The following is a 26,909-nucleotide window of genomic DNA, read 5'->3' on the forward strand; positions in this document are numbered from 1 at the left end:
CTCGGGTGCAAGCGGCTTTTAGAGAACCCACCAGGACACGACTGAGCAATCTTTTCATACAGTCATACAGAATTCTCACACCGACGAGCCAGTTGTTTTTACTGGAAGTTTGTAGGGAACAACTCTTTATATAACCAGTCTTGCATTAAGAAGACAATACCAGACTTCGAAGTGTTCCTTGTTCACAACTGTAACGCTAACGAATGGGAGCTGCCCTCGAGAAACACACAGTTAGCTATTGTACCCCTAGAGGGCGCTAAAGTAATGCTTGAAATCCATCGCTAGTTATGCTGGGGGGAGAAACCTGGGAAACAAGAGCTCAAATAATCAATATTGGCACACATCAAATAATAGCCTTGGGAGCCTATGTAATTTTGTGCCGTGCTCTTTCTAGGACTGCTTAATTTCTATTCTATACGTCTTTTTTGTTCTCTTATTTCCTGCTAGTGTACCCAGATGCAAACACACACACACACACACACACACGGCTGCTGTTCACTTTAATAGTGTTTTGGAAGGAGAAAATCAGCAGCTTTTTCTTACTCCTTCAAGACAAGCAGCACCTTCCAGGATTCCTTTATGTAACCAAGAGGTACAGGTGCCCTGTCCTTTTCTTCATCGGATCTCCCAATTTCTCCTGTCCTGTTATCTTGGGGATACTGATGTAAATATGCAATATAGGGTTTTGTAAAGAATAAGATTCTCTTCTGTTCAGCTGCTTGGTCTTGCAAGTGCTGCTGAATATTTGCATGCATCTGTTTATGGGCTGGCTACTTTAGGAAATCTCAAGTGTGTATATAATGTGCAGTAATTTTAGCAGGAAAAAACCTCATAAGGACCAAGGAGTAATATAAGAATTAGGAGGAGGAAAGATTTGTGTCATGGACAAAGATATTTTTTAAGAAAGTCTATCACTGCCCTTAACCCTAACTCTGTCCCATTCCTGCTTGAAATTTATTATTAATCTGGAGGACTTAAAACTGAATTCAGCACAAAGGTAGAAAGTATTTTTTTTAACCCCACAGTAGATAAGAAGAGGGATGCGGGTGGCGCTGTGGGTAAAAGCCTCAGGCCTAGGGCTTGCCGATCGAAAGGTCGGCGGTTCGAATCCCCGCGGCGGGGTGCGCTCCCGTCGTTCGGTCCCAGCGCCTGCCAACCTAGCAGTTCGAAAGCACCCCTGGGTGCAAGTAGATAAATAGGGACCGCTTACTAGCAGGAAGGTAAACGGCGTTTCCGTGTGCGGCTCTGGCTCGCCAGAGCAGCTCGCCAGAGCAGCGATGTCACACTGGCCACATGACCCGGAAGTGTCTTCGGACAGCGCTGGCCCCCGGCCTCTTTGAGTGAGATGGGCGCACAACCCTAGAGTCTGTCAAGACTGGCCCATACGGGCAGGGGTACCTTTACCTTTTAGATAAGAAGAGTATATAAAGAGCCTGCTGGATCAGGCCAATGGTCTATCTAATTCCAGCAAACTGTTCTCACAGTGGTCAGTGGTCAGAGCAGTCCCAGAAAAGAGCACAGAAAATAAAGTGATGGCAGAAATTTGGAATGCCTGACAATGAAGCTTTTAAAATGACTGTAAACATCGTGAAACTCATAATAGCACTGCAGGAAACCAGGGGATGTAAATAATATGATGGTGGATTTCTACAATCATCAGCAAAGTAAACCATAATTTGTGGATGTCCCTAAAGCACCAAACAAATTTATGATTCTGTCATGCAAGATTATTAGTTCTAGGTCCCCCCACCCACGGAAAATGCAGAATTCCATTCTGCATTCCTACAGTTAAAGATCCAAAGCTCAGCCATCCGTTAATATTGTCTGACAGACAGTGGGTCAAAAATCCATCACTAGGGCCTGGAAGTGTTAACTGCTAAAGATGTTTTAGCTGTGGGGCAGAGTTACATCCTAATTTGCTTCTGCTTTTGTCGTGGAGTAGCTAAGGAGTGTCAGAGTGCAGCCAGGATATAAAGTTGGGGTGGATGGTGGGTTTGCTACTACCTGCTATCACAGACCCCATTTTTATGCATAAGCAGTGCTTTTTTCTGTGGGGACACAGGGTACCCATACCCCTAAACATTTTGTGAATCTTTGTACTTTTGTCCACTTACTGTATTTATTTCCCCCGATTTGAACTATAAAATGGTGATTTTCTTGAGTCAAAATGAGAGTACCCCTAAACATTTTTTAAGATAAAAAGCATTACGAATAAGGAAGTTGGCAAATCACCCAAGAGATATATACCACAAGCTAGCTAGAGCAGGTAAGAGTTTATTAGGTTAATGGGCCTCCTTGTGAATACACATGCATATTTATGGTGAAGAAGAAGAAGATATTAATCAAATATATCTCCCCCCCCCAAAAAAAAAGCTTTGCTGTGAAACCTAAACAGGTCCCTATTTCTGAGAGAGTTGTTTGCACATGCATTGTACTGGACAGGACAGGATAGGATAACTTGCAGCCCACAGTCCCATCAACCCTCACCAGCATAGCCAATGGCTATTGGGAATTGAAGTCCAGCCACAACTGGAGGGTCACAGGTTACTCGTGCTTGGTGTACAATATTGTGGGTTTTCTCCTTCAAATGCAAAGATCTTGACATTTTATGGGAGGGTGTTCCAACAGGCAGGGTGCCATTGGCAATAGGCCTTCTGCCTGGTTCCCTGTAGCTTCACTTCTTGCAGTGAGGAAATCACCAGAAGGCCCTCGGAGCTGGACCTCAGTGTCTGGGCTGAGCAATGGAAGTGGAGATGCTCCTTCAGGCATACAGGGCCAAGGCTGCCTGAGGAGAAGACCAAGCATGTTACTATGAGCCTCATGGAGGAAGGGTGGGATAGAAATGTCACAGATCAACAAACATGTGAACAGCAGTCTCTTCCACCCAATCTGCATTTCAGATTTCAAGTAAACTACAATTTTTTAAAAAGTAGCTAGTATCTGTCTTATTTCTTTAAGTGAATCATTTTTTCTTTCTTTTTGACTTGAAGTGAAATCCAGAGAACGTGGATTGGTTTGCAATCTGTATTCCAGTTTCAAGTTACTTAAATTACACAGATGCAAGAGAGTTATTTAAATAAGTACTGATTTCAAGTCGTAGTTTTGCAACCCTGTGTGGAATTATCCAGACAAAGGAAACCAGCCTTTCATGGGGCGATCACCTTACTCTAACAAAATGCTCCTTTCATAAATTCAAACAAAAGCTAGTGCACTTTAATCAGTGGGTGGGTTAGGCTAGGAAGGGAAGTGTAATAGTCCTCAAATCCAAACACTCTGTCCTGTGTCATTCATTGCTTTCAGTATGAGCTAATAAATGTGACCAGGAGAAGTAATTAAGAGGGACAGGAAGCTGAGAAAGAGAGGCGGAGACTGAAGTATTCTGTATTTGCCTATTAAACTAATGAGAATGTAGTGTTAGACTCCCAGGGAATCCATAATTGCCATTCCAACCTTGCAAAGACAGCTTAAAAATTCAGTTGTCGCTATATCCATCACAACCTACCATCCTTGCCTACAAACCTCTTGTGAACATGGGGAGTTGGAACTCAATGTTGCTTTCTTCATATATATGGGTTAGTACAAACTAGTGCCGGGGAGCTTTCTGGTTCTACACTGCAGTGCTCCTGTTCCTTCAGCAAAGGAATCCCAAAAGCTTATCAAGTGAGAAACCAGTTGAGGAGTTTATAAGGCACAGCCATAAAAGTTAATTGAATCAAAATCCTATTTCTGGAGCACAGACTCTAATGAGGTAATAGATACTGCAGGGCAGGCTCTCAATCCTTCCATTAAGACTCCTTGCGTTAAAGGAATCTATAGGGGGGAAAGAAGGGTTGTTTTCTATACAAGAGGCAGAGAAAGAAAATGGGCAGCTTCCTAAAAATCTCTCATTGGCCCCTAGAAGCCAGTCTGTGCCAAGACCAAAACCAGATGGTTGTGCTATGTCATGAAAGTGGCTCTGCATTCAACCAGTGTGTAAACACCAAGGTGGTCTGTATGCATTTTTGTGTTGAAATGAGAGCAGTCTTCAAATGCGAAGTACATAGGGCTGCACTGGGGAAAATTAGATTCATTTATCTAATTATCATTGCAAGAAGTATGCCTCTCCCACCTGGAGTCCTCTTAGAATTATTTGCAACTGCTAAGGTGGTGTCCAGATTCAAGCATGTCTAGACTCAAAAATAAATTGGTCACAGTCCTTGAACTTCCCTGTCATAGGAACAGGAATGTTGGAAGTTTTTATTTATTATTGTTGTTATTCTTGTACTAATATTGTTGCTGTTTTATTTTCTGGGTGCTAATGCTGCTGTTCTTATTACAGTGAATTTGTGATTTTTAAAATATTGTATGGCTGTTTTATTTATACTGTTGCTAGGCAGACCCAGCTTCCAAATAAGAGGAGCAGCAGGATAGCGAATGTCCTGGGGGGGGGGGATATGTTTAGGGGAGTGTACGCCTTGAAGTTACACACCAGTCACCCAAACATGCCCCATAGCTATAAAATGCTTAGGTTGGGGACTGGAAGCTCTCAAGTACTAGATGACATAATAAAGAAAGTTTTGTGTGTGTGGAGAGGTACCCTTCCCTCCCCCCTTTTTTTTGAGACTCCCCACTCCCCCACAAGCGCCAAACAGTCCTGTAAGACTCCTTGTCTGTTCTGGAGGAATTGACCTGGGAAGGCAGGACCATGGAGAGCTCCTAGTGAGCAACTTGCTCCAAGGAAAGTTGGAAATGAATTGATGCCTTTCAAACCTCTGCATCTAGTCCACCTCTGCCAGACGCCACCCACTTTTAGAGAATTGAAATCTCTTAAAATGCCACCCCACTGGACTGAAGGCAGGTATGTCTCCTGTGTTCCATGGCTTCCTGTCTGGTGTGTTCCCTAGTGAGACACATTGTCCAATTTGTTGCTGGACAATGAGGTCACAACACTCCCAGGCTAGTTGGAACTTTCCTGGGGACTGAGAATGCACTGAATCTTTCAATGGTGAGTCTCACTGGTACCCCAATTATCGAATGCCAGAGACATACAGTAGGCGATGGACATCACATTCACCCCCAACTCGGAAGCTTCCAGAGGCATTTAGCTAAGCACTGATTCAAACAAAACTTGGATGAATTTCTATTTTCATATGAAGTTGAAAATGCAAGCAATAACAAGGTCACCAATTACAAAAAGAGCAAATTAAACTCAACCAGTCCATAGGCCTTAGTATGTAAGTATGCAATTTATAAGAATCGGTGCCCACTTTGCTTGTTTTCTTCTCCTCTCGTCTTTTTCACAATCTGAAAGTCTTTTTTAAAAATGATCTGTGACTCATTCTGAGAGGTTTTCATCATCATTATTATTGAAGAGCACAGTAAAACCACAATCAATAAATAAATATGGGGGGGGGGAGGTACAGTAAAATAGCCTGAATAAACACTCTCTAACAGTTGAGAGAGTTTGGCTGTCTAATGATGCAATCCTATACTCACTTACCTGTGAGCAGGTGAGTAGACACACATAGATCACACATTTTCTTTAAAAATAACTTTTACCATCCGCAGACAGGATGCCTAGTGGTCAGGAATGGTGAGAGTTGTTGTCCCTGCAAGGTAACCAGTTCTTCCTCCCTGCTCTAAGTTAATGTATGCGGCTTCTTCTGTGCGTTTCTGAGAAACATTGCATCTTCAGTCTGTCTTCTGTGAAAAGACAGGAAGCCACAACAGCATTGTGACAGACAACTTCCCCACCATTACTGAGGCAAGGTTAGTTGCTGGAGCTCAACTAGAGAAGAGAATTCTAATCCCCGAAGAGGAAGAAACTATGTTCTTTCTACTAATAAGACCTATCCGGTGCTTGGCAGCTGTGCTCCTCCTGCTGTCTGGTGAGTTTCATGTAATGCGTTTAACCTTCATGGGAATATAACAGAGACAGGGAAAGGATGCATTGGACTCCAAGCATCATCATCCATGAACATTGATCATGCTGGCTAGGGCTGTTGGGAGTTGGAGTCCAACGATATCTGGAATGCCACAAGCTCCCTACCATTGGAATACAAGAAATGCCTTGCTGTATTACAACTATGTTGACCTCCTGCGGTGTTCTGGTTGGCTACTGAAGTTTTGGATGTTCACAAGTAGGGCATGAATGTGATGTTCCTTCATGGAACAGAAGAAGGACCTGTTGGATCAAGCCAGTGGCTCATCTAGTCTAGCGTTGTGTTTTCACAGTGGCCAACCAGATACCTGTATTTGTTGCCATGATGGCTATGCCTGCAGATGCCTGCAGGAAACCCATAAGCAGGACCTGAGCACAAGAGCACTGTTCCCCTCCTCAGGTTTCCAGAAGCTGGTGTTCAGAATAATTACTGTCTCCAACCGGAGGGGCAGAGCATAGCCATCATGAGAACAAATAGCCTTGTCCTCCTTGAATTTGGATAATCCTCTTTTAAAGCCATCCAAGTTGGTGGCCATCACTGCCTCCTGGGGGAGCAAGCTCTATAGTTTAACAATATATTGCATGAAGTATTTTCTTTTATCTGTCCTGAATCTTCCAAAGTTCAGCTTCACTGGGGGGGACGGGGACTTTTCTCTACAATGGTACCTCGGGTTACAGACACTTCAGGTTACAGACTCCACTAACCCAGAAATAGTACCTCGAGTTAAGAACTTTGCTTCAGGATGAGCAGGTTAAAAACAGACCCCAGAATGAATTAAGTTCTTAACCCAAGGTACCACTGTATTCACTTTCTCCGTTTTATGTATCAAAAGCTTTAACAGCCCTGATCTAAAGTTATCAGCTCTCATAATAATTATATACAAACAAAAGTAGCAATTTTTAAGTAAGCTAATTTTAGATTTAGGGAAAAAAATCTTTTAGTAATCCTACATCTGGTTGCTTGTAGCTAACATCAAATGTTATAGATTCAGTTTAATTGGTTGGGAAAGAAAGTTTGAAACCTGAATATAGATGGGTGTGTATATAGAATATATATGTAGAGCACCTTTTTAAAAAGGAAAAGGGGGAAATGAAGAAATAAAAAACGCTGCATTATTTTTAATTTAACTTTTGCTCAAGCCTGTAGTATTTGTGAATTCTGATGTAAGGCTGCTGAACATCAGAGTTTTGCCATTTGGCATTTTACGCATTACTTTTGTCTTATTGCATTTTGTTCAGAATGACAGCTTTACTTAATTATATTTTGATAAACAAACTCTGCTGCCATGTTATGGTTTGCATGCAGATCTCTGTGCAGGAGAAAGGATAGTATCCATTCAGAAAGGACTTCTATATCGAGCAAGAGGCTACCACATCACCATCTGGTGTAATGTCAGTGGTTACCAGGGACCAATGGAGCAGAATTTTGAATGGTCAGTTCATCGGCCATCGGACCCAAATAGAAAGCTGCAAATTATCAGCACGGATGACGCCTCCTTTCCTTATGCTGTCTACTCTCAGCGCGTTGGAAGTAGGGAGATCTACATAGAAAGGATCCGAGGAGATTCTGTTCTGCTGCACATCACAGAGCTCAAAGACGTGGATACCGGCGAGTATGAGTGTTACACACCCAGCACAGATGCTGGTTACCTTGGGAATTATGGTGCCAAAACAAACCTTTTCGGTATGATATGATTATTTACTGACCACTTAGCAGTTACCTTCAACAGTCTTTGGCCCACAAAACTGATTGCGCAGCCCACCAGACAGTTCTTATGGCTTGTCAGGTGTTTAACTGCACTGCTGGATTTTGCCATTCCACGGAGGCAGCAAAAACAGAAGCTGTTCAAAAGGGCTGCCATACATGGCTGCTTGGCTCAGCTCCAATTGGAGATCGAAAGTTTGTTCAGGCTTGTGTTAGATAGCAAATGTGGATGTTTTCTGTCAGGGAACTGCCATCGGAGCCAGAGGGAGAGGGAGGGCCCCAGAGGGATTCTGGAGAGCGTCCCGGGAGGGAGAGAAGCAGCACATCTTCTGGGGAAGGAAATCAGCGTAGCACCAGTGGAGAAGGGGGGCAGATGGGGGAATCGGCGAGGTGGCTCCAAGACTCCTCGCCGGGGACCAGTGGGGAGAGCACGGGTCCTCCGATGCCCACACCCTCCCTGCGCAGAAGGCTTCCGCGCAGGGAGAGTAGGCGAAGACTAGGCGTCAAAGAACTTTTATGCTGGAAGAAGTTCAAGAAACGCCCACTGACGGATTCTGCTAGCGATTGAGACAGCCACGGGTGAGTGGCTGTCCAGACAGAAAGGGTTCACTCAGGCAACCCACCCAGGTGTGGCCCCTATTTACGCACGAGCAACCCCTAGAACCATTACATTTTCGAATTCAGCTGGAGAATGAGCTCCACTCTGCAACAGCTGCTAAGTAAGAGGCACTGGAATGGAGAGGCGAGACAGCGCATGTGCTTTGCTGAACTGTTCTGCCTATGACTTCTGAGGCTCCATTAGTTTGCTTGGAAGGTGTGACCAAGAGTTAGGGAATCTTTATTTATAAAATCCTGTTCTTCCTTCAAGGAGCCTGGGTGGCATACATGAACCCCTAATGACTCACAACAATCCTGTGTTGAGGCAGTTTAATCTTGAGAGTGACTTAATCCAAGATCACCTAGTACACTTCATGCTTGGGTGGGGCTCTCCCTGCTCCAAGTCCAGCACTGGTAAGGTATAAACATTCCTTAGAACCACTGATTAGTTCCTCCTAAAAAAATAATCACTGCGGGGAGCTCAATGGATGCTGGCTAGTCACTTCTAGTCCAACCTCTTCTAAAAGAAGTGTGTGGCTCTGTATGCATCTGCGAACATCCTTCCATCTGTGTTTTCTTGTATTTCTTCATTTCATTTTAGTAATTCCAGACCTGCTCACTGCCACCATGAGGTCACAGGCTCTCACTCGAGATCAAGGGGATTCGTTAGAACTCATTTGCGAAGTGTCAACATCTACAGTCCAACACACCCACCTCTCGGTTGGCTGGTACCTTCTTCCAGAAGGAGGCAGTGGACAAGCCCAGAGGATCCTTTCCCTGTCCAGAGATTTTGTCTTACTACCAGGATCCTCTTACAATCAGAGGTTTTCCTCAGGAGATATCAGGCTAGACAAAATTGGGGGCAGAGAATATAAGCTCTCCCTTGTCAGCGTACAACCCTCAGACCAGGGGGAAGTGTACTGTGAGGCAGTGGAGTGGATTCAAGATCCCGATGAAACTTGGAAAGATATTGCCCGGAAACAGACAGACAAAACATCACTGACCATCAGAAGCCTGGGTAAGAGTTGTATTTTCTACCCGTCATATATCCTGCCATTCCTGAAAGAGGCAATGAGCTACTTGATAGCCCGTGGGAGAGTAATTGTCTATGTATTTTTCCAGCAAATGCACACAATTAACTTGATTCGCCATTTTATTCCAAGCCTTCTATAAAGCTCTGACAGGCTTCGCATCCCAAAAACAAATATTTGATTCCATACAACAAGAGGGGAAAGAAATTCAAAAACGCAAGAGAGGCCATTTTCCATTATTGAAAATGTAAGCAAGATTAGAACAGTACTCCTTCACCATTTTGTAAAAGTTGCTTAGGAGTCTTTATCGCTTGGAATGCAAACTTTGTAACTAATTCAGTTATGTGAGATGGTGTTATCTGTGAGAAGGAAGGCTGTATATTTTACTCTAAAGACCTTCCTGGGAAGGGCACAATAAAATAAAATTTAATTTGCAGCTGATGATCTCCTTGGAGCCAGCTGGAGCATCAAAAAGTAGCATTATGTATAAACAACTCTGGCTTTTTCATTTACCAGTTTGTCAGTGCTTCTTTATATAATCAGCCATTCTGGATTGCTGTTGTTGTTTTTTAAAGTTAACATTTTGCTGCTCTAAGCTACTGTAATAAAGCTATGGAAGAATGAAAGAGAAAAGCACTCCATCTATGCAAAGAGAAAAGAGACTGTCTGCTCTGTCAGATCCAGGTGTAACATCCTGGAGTGTGGGGAGGAATCAAGGACCATACATCATGCAGACATAAACCATGAGACTGGCTCAATAATACATGGTGCTTAACGCAAATACTACTGATGATGATGATAAAGTGGTAGTTTAGGTTTCTTTTTTTCCACTCTTTCAGTTGCTACAGCTGTGCTGCTGTTGAAATGTGATCCTCCTACACTAGGGAATTGAAAGCTAGCTGGCTGATTCTGTTCTGCTTCTTTTCGCTTTCGGTTGCGGCTAGTTCTTCTTTGCCTCAGCACCGACAGCTTCCGTGGATCACGAAAATCATGTAGCGTTTCGAGCAAGAGGGCGGCAGGAGACCCAGCTTGCTTTCTGGTCCAGCCATTGCCAAGGCAGATTGTGGTCTCTTCTGCAGCACGGCTGTGTATTGTAGGGATCGGGGAGGGAAGTGTTGATGTAACAGGGAGCAGGACAAGGTTCGAGTGCTGGAATAGAGGCCTGCTCACCCCTTGTGCTGATCAGAGGATTTAGCACCAAATCCTGCACCTTGGTACATACCTAGCACCAGTGCATTAGGCAAATGGATTCTATAATTGCCTCTTTCCACGTAACATTTATGGAAATTCTATATCCTCCTCCCCTCCGCCAGCTCCCCATTTGTCGAATTACAATCTGTTGAGCTCTGCTGTGGGATTAGTGCTGCAAGAACATGGAGAAAGGGATGGGCTGCCTTCCCACATCCTCATTCACCCCAGGGGAGCTGCAACCTAAATTGAAGAGCACACAGCACACACCCTGTCTCAACAAGAGCGATGCTTTTTTAACCCACTTCCAGGCTGAAACACGTTTTGCCACGTTGTTGGCATAAGATATTCAGCAAATATTTGTGAATGGCAAACGTTTGTTCGGGATTTCTGCTCTGAATTATTTATGTGCCTGCATTCAATGCCTTGGATAATTTATGCGCAGTAAGCAATTAGACCAGCGGCTCAAGCTATGATTAGCTGCAGTGCCTTGGCCTTTGGATGCATGGAGCGAGAGCTCTGAAACTGCACTGATATTAGGGAATGCACAGCACAAGGGCACAGGAGATGTAAGAAGTTTCACTGCACTGAATCAGGTCACTGGTCAGTATTGTCTAGGCCAAGCTTTGCCAACCTGGTGCCCCCAGATATTGTTGGACTACAACTCTCATCAGCCCCAGCCATCACATGTTGACTGGGGCTAATGGGAGTTGTAGTCCAAGAACATTGGAGAGTCACATTTTCAGGAAGAAGGTCCTCCAGGACTCACAGCCAAGATGGTCTTTGAATGTCAGTATTCCTAGGAAGAAGGCAGAGTATGGGGTGGGAAATTTGCCGAAACTGCCCTGGTTTCGTGGCTGTAGCATTAAGAAGTGAAGCTGATTTTTGCACATTTTAGCCCCCTTCAGCCTCCTGCTTTCATGCTGGAAATCATAGAGTTGGAAGGGACCCCTGCAATGCAGGAACCACAACTGAAGCATCCAAGACAGATGGCCATCCAACCTCTGCTTAAAATCCTTCAAGGAAGGAGAGTCCATAACCTCCCAAGGGAGACTTTCTCACAGTCAAACAGCTCTTACTGTCTGAAAGTTATTCCTGATGTTTAGTCAGAATCTCCTTTGTTGTAACTTGAAGCCATTGGTTTGGACCCTACCCTCTGGAGCTGGAGAAAAGAGCTTGGTCCATCCTCCATGTAGATATTTGAAGATGGCTATCATGCTGGAGGAAGACGCCCATGAAAATATGTCACGCATCAAGTATGGTATACTCCTGCTTATTGCATTAAAGCTACCACCTGAAAGGCAAAATTGAATCTGGACTTAACTATCTCTGCTGCTTTATATTTTCACAGATCAAAATTTTGATGTTGACATCTCTGTTGCTAAGAGGTCTCTCCTGGAAGGGGAAGCCTTGCAGATCAACTGCTCTGTGAAAGCCCAGAATATGCAAAACAGATGGTTCCAGGTGGTTTGGCGCCATCACAATATGGTGATGGCTAGTCTCGATCATTATGGCACCTTGTCTTTTCGAAATGACAATGAGGAAAGGTATACTGTGGGAAACCTCCTAGTGAAGAAGCAGAGCAATGATAAGTACATCCTCAGAATCAACAAGGCGGAACTGAAGGACAAAGGCACCTATAGCTGTTTCGTTTCTGAAGTTGGGCAGACTCCCACTGGCTCCTTTGCTATCGCACAACAAAAGTCTTCATCAGCCATTGATATAGATGTGAAGCCTAGAGGTCAGTCATGCCAAACACTTTCCCTCCAAACAAAATATGGGAATAGCCCCTGGGCTGGGGTTCACTGATGCCCTTTGCTAGCAGACTCTAAACCAAAACTCACAGGTATATTAGACCATTCTGTAGCATAGGGCAGTCCAGTGCTTCTCTTCTAAAAATAAGGCTCCAGTAACCTTGAGTACCCCCAGAAAAAAAGCACTGGGGCAATCCAACATTAAAAGAAGTCATTCAGAACTGACCAGAGACTCCAAATTTTGCAATCAAACATCAGTCTCCAAAATCCTATGGGAGAGGTGAATTGTGCAACTATAACAATTTAAGGCTTAAGATGGTGAACAATGAGTGTGTCCTTTTCTATATACCATCTTTCCATTGTGGGCTACAGATAGAAAATAGGAAGTGGTTTGAGAGCACTGTCTCTTCCTCTGTGGTGTAAGCCATTTCCTGACATTACCTTTAGACAAACACATTTGACAGCTTTTTGAAACACTACAAATTCCTGCTTATTAGGGATAGTTGGATGTACAAGTGCACTAGTATCCCACTTTCAAAAATGATTTCATATTTCGGGGGGGGGGGGGCGGAGACTGCTGCCTGTGTCCAGCCTTAGTTTGCAAAGTGGGAATAGACTGGTGACATCATCACCACTCCAGACTGTCTCTCAAGTTTTTCTTCATTAGTTAAGGATTCCATTCTAATGCTTTCACTATTTCCCCATTTTTCTCCCTATGTACCTCTTTGTTCCATGATTTCCTGTCCTATTTCTGTGGGCCTTTTTACAAAGCTATGCAGCTTCAAGTGTGCTCCTTGAAAAAAATAAAAATCTGGCAAACTGCTGTTGAAAATTTGCATGAGGCAACTATACAGGAATGTCTGTGGTCCAGGAATAGATGAAAGTTTCATTCAGGATAAAGCTCCCATTCCCTTCAATCTCATGAACACCCGTGCCTTCAAGTTAGATTTATGTAGTATATGATAGCTTATTTCAATGTTCAGGGGCATATATGCTTTTGTTCCTTTTTAAAAGTTTTGTGATGGAGGAATTGGGAAAGAGTAACCAACATGAGCATACTAGTTTTCTAACCCTTCTGGTCTGATCATGAAGTCTTCCTTCCCATCACTGAAAACTCTACATCTCCATAGCTCTACAATTCAGTGATAAAGAACATTTTTTAAATTGTGAAGTTCCTTCTTTGATGAGTAGCATTTGCATTTGACAAATGAAAATGGATACCAAGGGATGTCTAGATTCCTGTTCTTCTTGTCTCATTAAATTCTGCCTACTGTTCCTATAATACTATTATTTGATTGATTATTTAATTTTGCTATCCCACATGTCTCCAACAATATCAGGGCAGCATACATGATTCTATTTCCTCCTCCTTTCTATTCACAACAGGCCTGTAAAGTAAGCTAGGTGGAGAATGACTCAAGGTCACCCAGTGGGAATTTGAACTCTAATCTCTCCACCAATCCAACCACTCCATCAGCTTCAGCTGTGCCCCTACCTGGGTAGGGATAGTCTAGCTATTGTTGTCTATGCACTTTTTATCCTTAAGTTAGATTAATGCCTTGCATTATACATAGGGCTGCCTCTGAAGCCGGTGCAGAAACTTCAGCTGGGGCAGAATTTGGTGGTCAGGTTGCTCACTGGGAGCAGGAATGTCTGGCTGATGATTCCTCAGGATCATTGGCAGTCTGAATATGTGCTGGAGGGTTCAGCTTCTCTTGGGTCCTCATTGAAAGGAATCTCAGGTTTGAGTTTTAGACATAGCTGAATTATGGCCATGTTGGATGAGGAGCTCGAGATGTTTGGGATCCATTTTAAGTCATCTGTTTCAGACCTCCTTCACAAAATGAGGAGAAGACCAGTTCTGCAACCCTTTGTAACCATATTACTGCCAAAGAGCAAGGGCATAGATTGTAGGAGACAGCAGAGTTCTCAGCCATGGTGATCTGGTAAAACCAAGGAATTTGGTGATCTCAGTGTTAAGGAAAACAACAAGTCAGGAACCAAAAAGCCACCTAGTGAGAGAGGGCAAGTCCCTTAGTCTCTTCATGCCTTACATTTCGTCCTATGGAGAAATGAGCTCAGTGTGAGAAGATCTTAACACATGATGGTATATAAGAACATAGTATGAGTCGTCTGGATCACACCAACGGCCCATCTAGTCGAGCATCCTGTTCTCACAGTGACCTTTGAGAGGCCTTAAATCAGGACCTGAGCACAACAGCACACTCTCCACTAGTGATTCCCAGCAACTGGCATTTAGAAGAAAACTGTCTCCATCAGTGGCGATAAAGATATGGATGATCTCTATACAGAAAAGAGGACATGTATCAGACGGGAAATGTAGAGGACATGTGTCAGTGAAACTTTCCCATTAACCAGTTAGAATGCTCAGTAGAAAACTAAGATGATCTTCTATGAAACAGATAGTGTCAAAATGCAAACCTATTCTGTGTCTTCTTCCCTCTTTCCCTTTGATTCAGATTTACCCATCTATATAACCCGTTGTGTTTTGTTCACAGAAAGCCACTTGCAGCTGCTTGTGTGGGTCAATAAGAAACAAATAATGGAAGGAGAAACTTTGGTTTTCAGCTGTAATGTGAGTATAGCTGCAAATTCGCTGTCTGTGAACTGGTGGCATATCCAGAGGGACAGAGATCCTCCACAGCTCATAGCCAGCCTGGAACAAAATGGCAGACTAAAGATAGGTGCTTCTTACTTGGAGCGCAGTGCTCATGGTGAGCTCAGGTTAGAGAAGAGGGACCCTTCCACGTTTACCTTGACCATCTACAACACTTTAGCCACAAAGGATACAGGGCTGTATCGCTGTGAAGTGACAGAGTGGTCTGGGAGCAGGAGCTGGAAACACACACAGGAAATCTCAACAAGAGTTGAACCACTGGGTAAGTTCATCCTATAGCCTTTCCCTTTCACATACTTCTAGCTATCCTGTCTAATTATGCAAGCTAAATGTTATACGCAACATGACAACTCTTTAAGCACACATATATGTCTTTGGGAAGAGACCGTAGCTCATTGGTAAAGCTTGCCTTGAATTCAGACAGTCCCAGGTTCAATCAGAGCATCTGTTTCAAAGCATCAGGTAGCAGGTGGTATCACAGGCCTCTGCCTGGGACCCCAAAGAACCACTCCCAGAGTGGACAGGACTGGATTAGATGAACTGACCCAAGCCCTAGTACAAGACAAGGGCGGTATATGAACCCAATGGTCTGACTTCCTAATGCTGTGCTGCAGAGATGTATAAAGTACTCCTGAAACATCATTCCTCCTTCTGTGAACAGTCTATAACTGAGCTGGGTTATTTCTTGCTAAGCCCAAGGCAATGCTTTTGTGATTTTGACTCAGTTGACTTGGAAGCAATCCAGGTCAGCAAACATCTATTCAACAGAATGGGTGTGATATGATAGAGAATATAATATTTTATGACATCTGTCCTTACCTCAGCAGTGAGACTTTCTAGACAAGTAGTGAGTAGTGATCACTCACTGTAGCACAAGATGTTAGGGAAAATATTGTCTTTCTTTAAGTAACTGAGACTCTGATAGCAACTACTGTATGTTGGCTACTACAGGTGTAATGTTCAAAATAGTCAGGTGAGCAAGACTTTCCTACAAATAGAAATTTGATGACATTTGGGAGAGAGATTGACAAGGTATCTCTGGTGTTGATGTAATGTCCTCAATTTTCTCTGGCTTAACAGGGCAGAATTTGAAAGCTATACTGAGTAGCAGAGTTCCAAATGTAAAACTGCAGGAAGACCTTGCACTGTTCTGCAAGGTGGCTGGTAATGATGACATCACCAACAATGTGCCAGTCTCCATCACCTGGCTATTCCAGCCTCACTTGAAGCTGAGTGGCTATCAGCAAGTGGTCAAAGCCACCGCAAGAGGCACCATCGAATGGGGATTGGCGTTTATGCAATTTGAGAAGAAAACCAAGATTACAAAATCCTCTTCTTTATCCCAACTCCTTATCCACAGTGTCACATGGCAAGAGAGAGGGATGTATAAGTGTGAAGTTGAAATCTGGAGAAACTCACAGGATGCCAGAAACTTGTCTGCAATAGCAGCTTCTGTGCTATCCTCTAATCCTGTGGAGATCAAGGTCACCCAACCAGGTAGGTGTTTAGAAACCACTGTCAGCCTAACCTTTTCCTTTTGCAACAGTATTAGCCACTGTCTTCTAGGAAGTGTCTCTCATAAGTCTTGGTGGATGACTCAGATCACCGTTCAATATGTTGAATGCAATAGATTTTATTTTGCCCCATAGTGTTGACTGTCTTTTCCCAAACATATCCAAGACTCTGCCCTACTTTATGACATTTGTATTAAATTTTTCTATTTTATTTAAATTTCCAACCAGCTTTATGAATGGATAATCTCTAAAATCCCTCCAACGATGTATAAAGGAGCACTGATAAAACACATACCCTTGGTTGTATCAAGAGCTCAGAGTAGACCCATTGAAACTAATGAACCGAAGTTGGCCACATTCATTTTTATTTATTTATTCATTTTCACTCTGAGTAGCACAAGTATTGGATACAAGCCACTATTCCCATCTCAGTCATTTGGTTACTTCTGTTCTCAAATTTGCTAAATGTGTTTATTGTTTTTAAATGTTTTTAATAGATTACTTTGAGTTGTTTTTAAATGCATTAAACGTGTTCTGAATTTAGTTTTAATTGTCACGTATCAGTGATGGTTCTGCCATTGGCTCCTTTAGAAAGGACAGAATATACATTTAATAAAATAAATAAAATAAAGCCCCTTTTGTGAAAGCAACCCCCCCCCTTTCTTCTGTTTGCCAACAACAGGCAATAAGTTAAGATGCTAGAGGAAGCTGATAACTTCTTACCATACGTCTGACCAATGCTGTGGAAAGGGGAGACGTTTTGAAATGACTCATACTGGGGGTTTTGCACCCACAGTGGGTAGACAATAGTTTTTGCAGAAATGCACCCGTTGACAGCCTGCGCATATAATGGGAAGCAGCTGCTGGGCTCTTTTGCATACTTCACTTGCCACCGCAGAGCGAAGAGACTGCACTGTCAGCAGTCGGGTTCAAAGCAAGAGAAGGAACTTGGAGATTGTGCTCAGTTAATTAAATTGAAGTGGGTTCTGATTTCTCCTTTCAAGTCATCTCTCTTTAGCAAGGCCACTGTGGGTGACAAGAAACTTAAAAGAAAGAGCTTGGCTATCCTTAGCAAGATCTGCTTTGGGGGGGAAACCGTAGCAGGTTTTTGTAATCGCCATCTTCGGATGAAAATCAAGTGCAGAGCTCTGAGATCTAATGAGAATATTGGAAGCCGGAAAGGATGCCCTTATTACAGCCTTTTCCAAGAGTCCTTTCTCTGTGCTCTTGGAAGCGATTCAGACGCTATCCGTGATACTTCCTTGAGAGAAGCCAACAACCCGTGCAGTCCTTTCCACAATCCCTTGTGGGTTTTCCTTTTGCTATAGTCTACAACTTCTTCATTGCGGATGAGGCACAATGTGAAAACCATTAAGATGCTATTTCCACTCGCTGGAAAGGTTAACAAGCCAAATCATAGAATTGTAGAGTTGGGCTCCAAGGGTCATCTAGTCCAACCCCCTGCAATGCCAGAATCACAACTAGAGCATCCACGACAGATGGCCATTCAATCTCTGCTTAAAAACAGCCAAGGAAGAAGAGTTCACAACTTCCTGAGGGAGACCATTCCACTATTGAACAGCTCTTACTGTCAAAAAGTTCTTCCTAATATTTAATCGGAATCTCATTTCTTGTTGTTTGAATCCATTGGTTCAGGTCCTACTCTCTGGAGCAGCAGAAAGCTTGTTCCATGAATTATTGTTTCTTAATCTTTTGTTGGAAGCCGCCCAGAGTGGCTGGGGAAACCCAGCCAGATAGGCGGAGTATAAATAATAAATCATCATCATCATCTTCCGTGTGGAAGCCCTTGAGATATTTGAAGATGGCTCTCATTTCACCTCTCACTCGCCTCTTTTCCAGGCTAAACATACCCAACTCCCTCAAGCACTTCTCATAAGGCTTGGCAGCACCCAACAACCCTTCTCTGATCATTTCACTTGTTCTTGTTTAGTTGTTTAGTCGTGTCCGACGCTTCGTGACCCCATGGACCAGAGCACGCCAGGCACTTCTGTCTTCCACTGCCTCCTGCAGTTTGGTCAGATTCATGTTTGTAGCTTCGAGAACACTGTCTAACCATCTCGTCCTCTGTCGTCCTCTTCTCCTTGTGCCCTCCATCTTTCCCAACATCAGGGTCTTTTCCAGGGAGTCTTCTCTTCTCATGAGGTGGCCAAAGTATTGGAGTCTCAGCTTCAGGATCTGTCCTTCCAGTGAGCACTCAGGGCTGATTTCCTTAAGAATGGATAGGTTTGATCTTCTTGTAGTCCATGGGACTCTCAAGAGTCTCCTCCAGCACCATAATTCAAAAGCATCAATTCTTCGGCGATCAGCCTTCTTTATGGTCCAGCGCTCACTTCCATACATCACTACTGGGGAAAGCATAGCTTTAACTATACGGACCTTTGTTGGAAAGGTGATGTCTCTGCTTTTTAAGATGCTGTCTAGGTTTGTCATTGCTTTTCTCCCAAGAAGCAAGCATCTTTTAATTTCATGGCTGCTCTCACCATCTGCAGTGATCATGGAGCCCAAGAAAGTAAAATCTCTCACTGCCTCCATTTCTTCCCCTTCTATTTGCCAGGAGGTGATGGGTCCAGTGGCCATGATCTTTGTTTTTTTTGATGTTGAGCTTCAAACCATATTTTGCGCTCTCCTCTTTCACCCTCATTAAAAGGTTCCTTAATTCCTCCTCACTTTCTGCCATCAAGGTTGTGTCATCTGCATATCTGAGGTTGTTGATATTTCTTCTGGCAATCTTAATTCCGGCTAGGGATTCATCCAGCCCAGCCTTTCGCATGATGAATTCTGCATATAAGTTAAATAAGCAGGGAGACAATATACAGCCTTGTCGTACTCCTTTCCCAATTTTGAACCAATCAGTTGTTCCATATCCAGTTCTAACTGTAGCTTTCACATAGGCAGCCATAAATCCTTTTGCAGGAATGTGACGGGCAAGATTAGGATTAAAATGAAAGGCAGGGCACATAAGGAAGGAGGAGTAAGGAGATGGACAGACAGCTGCTCTGAATGAGAGAAGATCGTAAAATGGATAATAATGAAGATGGTGCTCAGATATTTTCCAGATCTCTCTGAACATCTTCCTTTCCATCCAGTCAGAACTCTCCCATTTATGTCACAGATAGTTTTAAAATCAAATCTCAACAGAGCAAAAACTAAAGTGGAGGCAGAGTTACATTCAGCAGGAATTTGCAACAATTTATGATATGCATATAATTCCTTTTATGATTTGACTTTTTGGGTGAGCCTAGCCCACATTATATAATCATTGCTAAAGGTTTAAGGATGGGGGGCATTACTTTCTTTCTAGTACCTCTGAATAAAGTGCTGATTTCTAAAGCTTTCTGTGGAGCAAATATGCGTGTTAAAAGAGGTTCTAAAATGTAAAGAGAAGTGCAGCAAATTAAAATGTGCTGGAATCCTGAAACCCAGATGGGAACTCACTCTATTTTTTTAAGGATATGAATGAATCATGGTCTTCCTAAGAGCTTGAACAAAATTGTTTGGCTTGTGTTCCACAAAATTTATATTTGATTAGATTGTTTTTTGTCATATATTCAGTTAATTTAAATACTATTTCATATTTCAATATACATTTTAAATGGTTTAGAACAAAAAAAACAGCATAAAAGTACGATATAATTCTACATTCAAAAGTAAGCAAAATTGCTATGATTACTTATTATATTGTTATTATTCCATATTTTAATAATGGTGTCAATATTAGCTAGTAACTACCATTTCTTTGCCTTTTATTCTAGAAAGCAATCTAAGACTCAACATGGATGTAAAGTCTTTGGAAATCACTAGCAATGAAGATGTAAGAATTGATTGCAGAATCAGGTCATGGACCAATGAGAATTCTCGGTTAGGAGTTGCCTGGTATTTTCTCCCATTTTCTCCTACGAATTCAGTTCCACTGCTGATTATAAGAACGAATTACACTAACATATTGGAATATGGGGAGGCGTTCAGTTCTCTGCATCAGAAGTCCAGGTTTCATAACAAGAAGGTCTCCAACCACCTGTACCAGCTGCTTATTCTGTCAGGGGGTTATGATGCCCATGGCGAATATTACTGCGTAGTAGAGGAGTGGATCTGGTTAACAGATGGGGGCTGGTACAAACTTGGAACGATGGAATCTGGAAAAACCACGCTAAATTTCAAGTTTTCAGGTAACCGACTTTATTTATTCATGGATCTTTTAGATGAGAGTAGCCAACATGGTGCATTTGGGATGTTTTGGCACTGAAATGACAAGAGATTCTGCCATTCTCTCTCCCCACCCTCAGGGTGGTTCAGCTGAGCTGGGCACCATTGCAGAAATGGGAGGACTGGCACAAAGCATTGGGCTGCCTGAAAAGATTAGATCACTCATCACTGTGCTTATCTCCGCCTACTCCTGGCTTAGCTCTTTGGCGACATGCTGGGGACCTCAGTGCCACTCTTTAAGGGGGGCACAGGAAATAAGGTCACAATGGAGAGTGTCTACCCATGAAAGCAGCAGATGCATTTTAAACTGGCTTTAAACATTTACTTTAACCCAGGCTTCCTCAACCTCAGCCCTCCAGATGTTTTTGGCCTACAACTCCCATGATCCCTAGCTAGCAGGACCAGTGGTCAGGGATGATGGGAATTCTAGTCTCCAACCATCTGGAGGGCCAAGGTTGAGGAAGCCTGCTTCAACCATTTAATCAACTCTGCTGGTCTCTGTACTGGTATCCCAAGCTACAAAGCCATTTTTATTGCTTTTGAGTCTTATATTGGCACATTACTGCTTTTAAAACTTGATTCTTTTATAAATTAACATCACCATCACAAGAGTCATGTGGATATCGTCGGCTCTCTGGAGCAGAGATACTAACATTGGTTCGTTATTGGTCTGTTTCAAATCCCACAAATAAGCAAGGCATTACTATCGCCAATGCAATTGTGTTTGTGTGTACACAATTGCCTCCAGTAAAGATCCCCAAAGTCAATACTCTTAATTCCCCCAGTTTAGTGCATTCACCTTTGTTCTACCTTTTGCATTAACATTACATGCCCCAGGCATTGTGGTTGTTAGATACAAACAGCAAGCTGAGATGCCTGCTTGCAAGTAGGTCTCCGCCTGCTTTTTGAAATGATCTCCCAGGTATATGGTCTAATAATTTGTTGTTATAAACAGCCACTCCAATATTTGAGCAGACTGTGCGGGTGGCGCTGTGGGTTAAACCACAGAGCCTAAGGCTTGCTGATCAGAAGTGTGGCAGTTCAAATCCCCACGATGGGGTGAGCTCCCATTGCTCGGTCCCAGCTCCTGCCAACCTAGCAGTTCGAAAGCACATCAAAGTGCAAGTTGATAAATAGGTACCACTCTGGTGGGAAGGTAAACGGCATTGCCATGCACTGCTTTGGTTCCCCAGAAGCAGCTTAGTCATGCTGACCACATGACCCGGAAGCTGTACGCTGGCTCCCTCGGCCAGTAAAGCGAGATGAGCGCCGCAACCCCAGAGTCAGTCACGACTGGACCTAACAGTCAGGGGTCCCTTTACTTTACCTTTACTCATGAGTACATCCAAATCTTTGTCTAGACATTGTAGGGGAGTTATGAACCCTTTAAGAAGGTGATGACTTGCCCCTCAATATCTCTGACTCCAGCAAGACACACAGGGCCCCTTCCAGACTGGTGTTTGATTGCGTGTGTATTCTGCAACATCTTTGTGATGTAATACCAGTGCATTGGCAGTGGATTCATTCTGCTTTGGTTTGTTCTGCAATGTTCCCCCCATGCTACCACATTATTGCTGTCTGGAGGGGTTATAGCAGAACAAAAGCAGGATAAAAACAAACCAGAACATTTGTAATATATTAAAAAATTGTGGGATTTCAGCAGGAAGCTACAGGATGTTCACTGGCTGGAAGTGAAGCTCCAAATCTTTTGCAGGTGCAAACAGTATTGAAAGTGGAATTGCATTAGACCACCCAGAACCATCTCAGCAATTGGGCAGACTGAGGTTGCTGAGGTTCTTGAGGTGCCAGCCCCACGGGCATCCTGCCTGCCCTGCCAGCTGGGCGGAAGTGGTGTTGGTATTGGCCAAAATCATGTGAGATCTTGTGCAGTGTAGAATTTGGACAAGATCTCACCCATAATTGGTGCTGATGCTGAGGCTGATGCTGATGCTGAGGCTGAGGCTGAGGCTGCTTCTCCACCAGCGACTGAGCCGGCAGCATAGGCAGAGAAGCGGCACTGGTGGCAGCAGGTCTGGCGGCAGTGGCAGGGTAGAACAGCACTTCTTGCTTTGCCACGCTGCTCCTGAGACTGTCCCGAGAGCATCATGTGTGCAAATCATCATGAATGCACACACAAAAAGCTGTCTGGAGAGGCCCACAAAGTGTAGCTTGGACCAGCTATTTCTGGTATGTCCTGGGACAATTCCTAGGATTGGGGAATGCATAGTGCCAATCAGAGTGATTAGAGGTGTGACGTAATATGCCAAATTTTCTTTTTCTTTCTTATTTTGGTTCTCCCCCAGAAAATAAGCCACTCGTTGAAAGAACAAACTACAGCATCACTGTCACCGAAAATGAGGACGTGACCTTGAACTGTACCCTGCAGAGGCCATTCCAGCCCACCTCCCACTTCTCCATTAGTTGGTTCAGAGTGTCAGAACAGTCCAATACGGAAACCCTGGTGCATATGAAAGGCAATGGCATCATTGACTACGGTAATGGCACAATGGCAAGGAGGCTGCACCCCCACTGCCCTTCTGTGGGCGATTTTCTTCTGATCCTGCAGAATGTGGAGAAGGATGATGCTGGGCTGTTCTACTGCCGGGTGGAAGAGTTCAAGGCTGTCGACTGCAGTGCTGAAGGAGCAAAACATGAATGGGGTGAATCGGGATTCAGCAAGCTAGTTATACTTCCTTCAGGTAATGCTGAGCTGACTCCTCGGTGCATATCAGTGCTGAACTCTCCAGCCTTATGCCTGGTTTAAAGGCGATCCTTACCCTCTTTAGACAGTTCAGATTGGGGAAAGTGAACACATAAGAGGAAGCATTTGGGCACACTAGCTCCACCCCCTTCACATTTATTCCATTCACTTTCCATCTTGTGGAATCAAAAAGGGGTCACCAAACACTGGGGACCAAGAAGGAACAGGAGGGCTTAATTATGGAGTTGGGAAGTGGCAAGGCAATAGGAGGAAGAGTAGTAGTAATGGGTTCTTCTGTAAGAACATTAGAAGAACCTGCTGGATGAGGCCAATGGTCCATCTAGTCCAGTATCCTTTTCTCACAGTGACCAATCAGGTGTCTAAGGGAAGCCAGACAGCAGAATCTGAGCACAACAGTACTCTCTTCTTTTAAGCCGAATTTCAGAGGCAGGTTAGAGATCCTATGGGTGTCAGGAAAGGCCTCTGCAGGGACTTTAGTAACTGCTGGTGCCCCTTGGTGACCCCTTTTGATTGATCAACATAGTAGGTAGACAAGCCTTACACATTTGGAGCACAGAAAGGAGGCAGAAGGTTTGTTTTGCTACTATTGTTATAAAGTGAGGCCAAAAGACCAAGCAATCAATAAGTGGAAGCTCCAATGAGTGTTGGAGCAACTAACCTCCCCCTATCATACACTGAGAATGAATAGATGTAGAAAAACGAACAGTGTAAATAAATACCAAAAGACAGGCAATACTTTTCCGTAGCCGCTTCCAGTCTCTGCTGAGTCTTCTTATAACAGTCCCATGGTGTCAAATTGGCTAATAAATTCCAGTTCATGATTTTTAGTGCAGTATGGTAACTTTAAGTTCTGCCCAATAATGTCTTAGGAGACTGAAATGCTATCCTGGTGGTTTGTGTCTACTTTTATGCGATCTCACACAGATTTTTACCTGGCCTATGAAAATGGTAGAAGCACATTGCCTGCAGTTAATGGCAAATTCTAAAACAGTGCTAAAATGGCAGTGCAGACACATTCCAAGAATGGAAAGGTGACAATCCATGCCATGTATTGTGCACATGATCTAAATATAACGACTCAGTCACAGACGTTTCACTTTTGCATATCTGTTAGAATGAGTGATAATGAAGATTCTGAAAATATTTTTTTTTAAGATCTATTCAACATATATTAAAATGCATGGTTTTTAAAAGATGTATTCAACCTTTTTGCAGCCTGCATAGATGCAGGAAATTCAAGAATGAACACCCTGTTTCCCTCCCTGCAGTGTCAACCAGTTCCACCCAGATCTGTTCTTCTCCGCCGCTATTCCGTTTCCTTGTATTCTACCCTCTGGTCCTGTTTGCTATCCTGGTGGCTGCCTTCCTCGTCTGGCACTTCAAAAAGAAATGTGCTCAGAAGAACAAACTGAATCAGTGGGAAGAGAAGACATCTGTTGAAGCTGCTGAGATGGTGGCACCATCCCATTCCAAGCTCAGTTCCGAAAGCCACAATGACATAGCGGAGGAAGAAACCAATCGTCTCAAGGGTAACGAAGAGGATTGACCATTTGTTGAAGAGTGAACAGAGGCATTTTGTGCTGCATTGAATTCTGATGACTTTGGGGGAGACTTCTCTTTAGCACTCAGTCAAAACAAATGGCAATTTGGGTTCTCTCGAGACAGACAGATGTCAACAACTGATGTTGGAGGCTATCACCATTTCTCGTTGTTGGTTTGACTTACAGCTCCCTCCCCTCTTTTTCTCTTCTTCTTCTTCCTATACTTTTTGACTCTGTGGATCTTCACAAACAGGTACAGTATTTAGCAGCAGGAAGTTTTATTTGACAATCTAGAACTTGCCTCTAGATAGTGCGAAGTGAACTCTGTTCCCTTCTCAGGCAGCGCATGGGAATGAATTCCTGGCTCAGTGCTTCTTTTAAATGGAATTGTTACTCGTGGGGCACGAACTCAACACGGTACTTTTTTAACCATGCAGAGAGGCACTTTTAACCTTTCATAAAAAGACATAATAAAGCAATAATGCCATGGATGTATTTCAGCATTAAATTTAAAGACGGTTAGCACTTAAATTCCCGCTGCCTTTCTCCCATTCTAATTCTATTCTCTGCTGACCCTGCACAGTTTTATGAAGCTCAGATTTAAGGTGATTCACTGTGGGTTTTTAAACAAGACTCAAGACAGCAGAGACACACAAATATCCCCTCTTAATCTCTTTCATGGACACACTGAGACATATTCCAGAAGAACTGAACATTTAGAATACACACTTTATCAGAATTTTGTAGCAGTTAGAGAGTCGGACTAGGACCTGGGACACCATGACTCAGATTCCCACTTGGTCATGATGAAGCTCACTGGGTGACCCGGGCCAGTTGACTGCTTCTCAGCCTAACCTACCTCACAGGGTTGTTGTGGAAATTACATGGGGGGGGGGGAAATGTACGTATACCACTTTGAGCTCCTTGGAGAAAAAGGTGGGATAAAAATGCATTTTATTTTTTAATGCCAACTATATAGAAGGTAACACAATCTTGAGACTAGTCCCAAGGGTGATCAACAAATCAATGCCATGCAAAAAATTTTGCAAAGCACCAGGGGATGCTGTTACCCGGGGGCCCCCTAAGAATCTGTTGCCCCAGGTTTCCAGCTCCTTCTCCTTGTTTTTTATTTTCTTTTTAAACTTAATATTTATTTTATTTTGCTTACAGGACTGCTGAGCATTTTAAGGCACAGTGTTGCTGAGACCCCAAGCACCCATTATCTTAATTTGATCAGAGACCTAAATTCCCTTCTCTCTATAAATTAGCACGTTCAAACTGTATGCAAGTCTGTGTCATAGGCTTGCGCCCTTTTAAACACCTAGTGGCATCCCCAAGAGCAGGCAACTCCAGAAGAACTATAGACCAAGTCACAATGCGCATTACACGGTCAAGGAATTAAGTACCTAGAAAACACATGTGCGCACATGCATATATATAGGTACTTGGAATGCAGATTTCGATGAGAGCTGAGGCTTTTTAGCCTAGTGGCATCAAGCTTTTGGATCAGTGATCCTACATGCATCTACAATGCTGATATTTCATCTCCTGCTGAAACCATTTGTATCACAAGTGTTTTTAGAGAATTAATTTGATTTATGTTGGTATTTGTTCTGTGTTTTATGATTCAGTCATTATATGATGTTTTAATCATTTTTATTGTACATTGCTATGGAAAAGAAAACTGAAAGAGTGGGGGGGGGGGGAGATGCCTGCCATGCTCCTTCCAGGTTATTGTATCTTGGAGGAGAACATCAGTGGCAGGCAGGAGCCCTGACCAGGAGTACTATTGTCAGGAGGTCCTCCAAGATTTTGCACTATCCAGGGTTCCCCAAACTTGGGTCTCCAGCTGTTTTTAGACTACGATTCCCATCTCTTACCACTAGCCCTGTTAGCTAGGGACGATGGGAGTTGTACTTCAAAAACAGCTGGGGACCCAAGTTTGGGAAACTGACTCTGGTGAACCCTGGACTAAATGGATGACTGAGTGGGAGATTCCGATGGCCTCCCATCAAAGGGGATTCCTGCCAGGTCAGTGGCAAGACAGAGCAGCCCAAAAGGGGCTGATAGGAGTA

The 26,909-nt window shown here is 43.4% G+C and overlaps 1 protein-coding gene across 1 annotated transcript; it reads left to right on the plus strand.

The window, feature by feature from the left end:
- Positions 1-5,741: 5,741 nt before the first annotated feature.
- CD101 (CD101 molecule) lies at positions 5,742-26,487 on the plus strand. The gene is made up of 9 exons (XM_083439092.1): positions 5,742-5,867; positions 7,227-7,604; positions 8,824-9,240; positions 11,793-12,182; positions 14,715-15,095; positions 15,914-16,330; positions 20,121-20,534; positions 22,875-23,270; positions 24,562-26,487. The coding sequence occupies exons 1-9, from the start codon at positions 5,807-5,809 to the stop codon at positions 24,837-24,839; spliced, it is 3,132 nt and encodes a 1,043-aa protein (XP_083295218.1). The 5' UTR covers positions 5,742-5,806; the 3' UTR covers positions 24,840-26,487.
- Positions 26,488-26,909: the final 422 nt, after the last annotated feature.

Source organism: Podarcis tiliguerta (assembly GCF_965153285.1).
Source record: "Podarcis tiliguerta genome assembly, chromosome: 4".
NCBI lineage: Eukaryota > Metazoa > Chordata > Lepidosauria > Squamata > Lacertidae > Podarcis > Podarcis tiliguerta.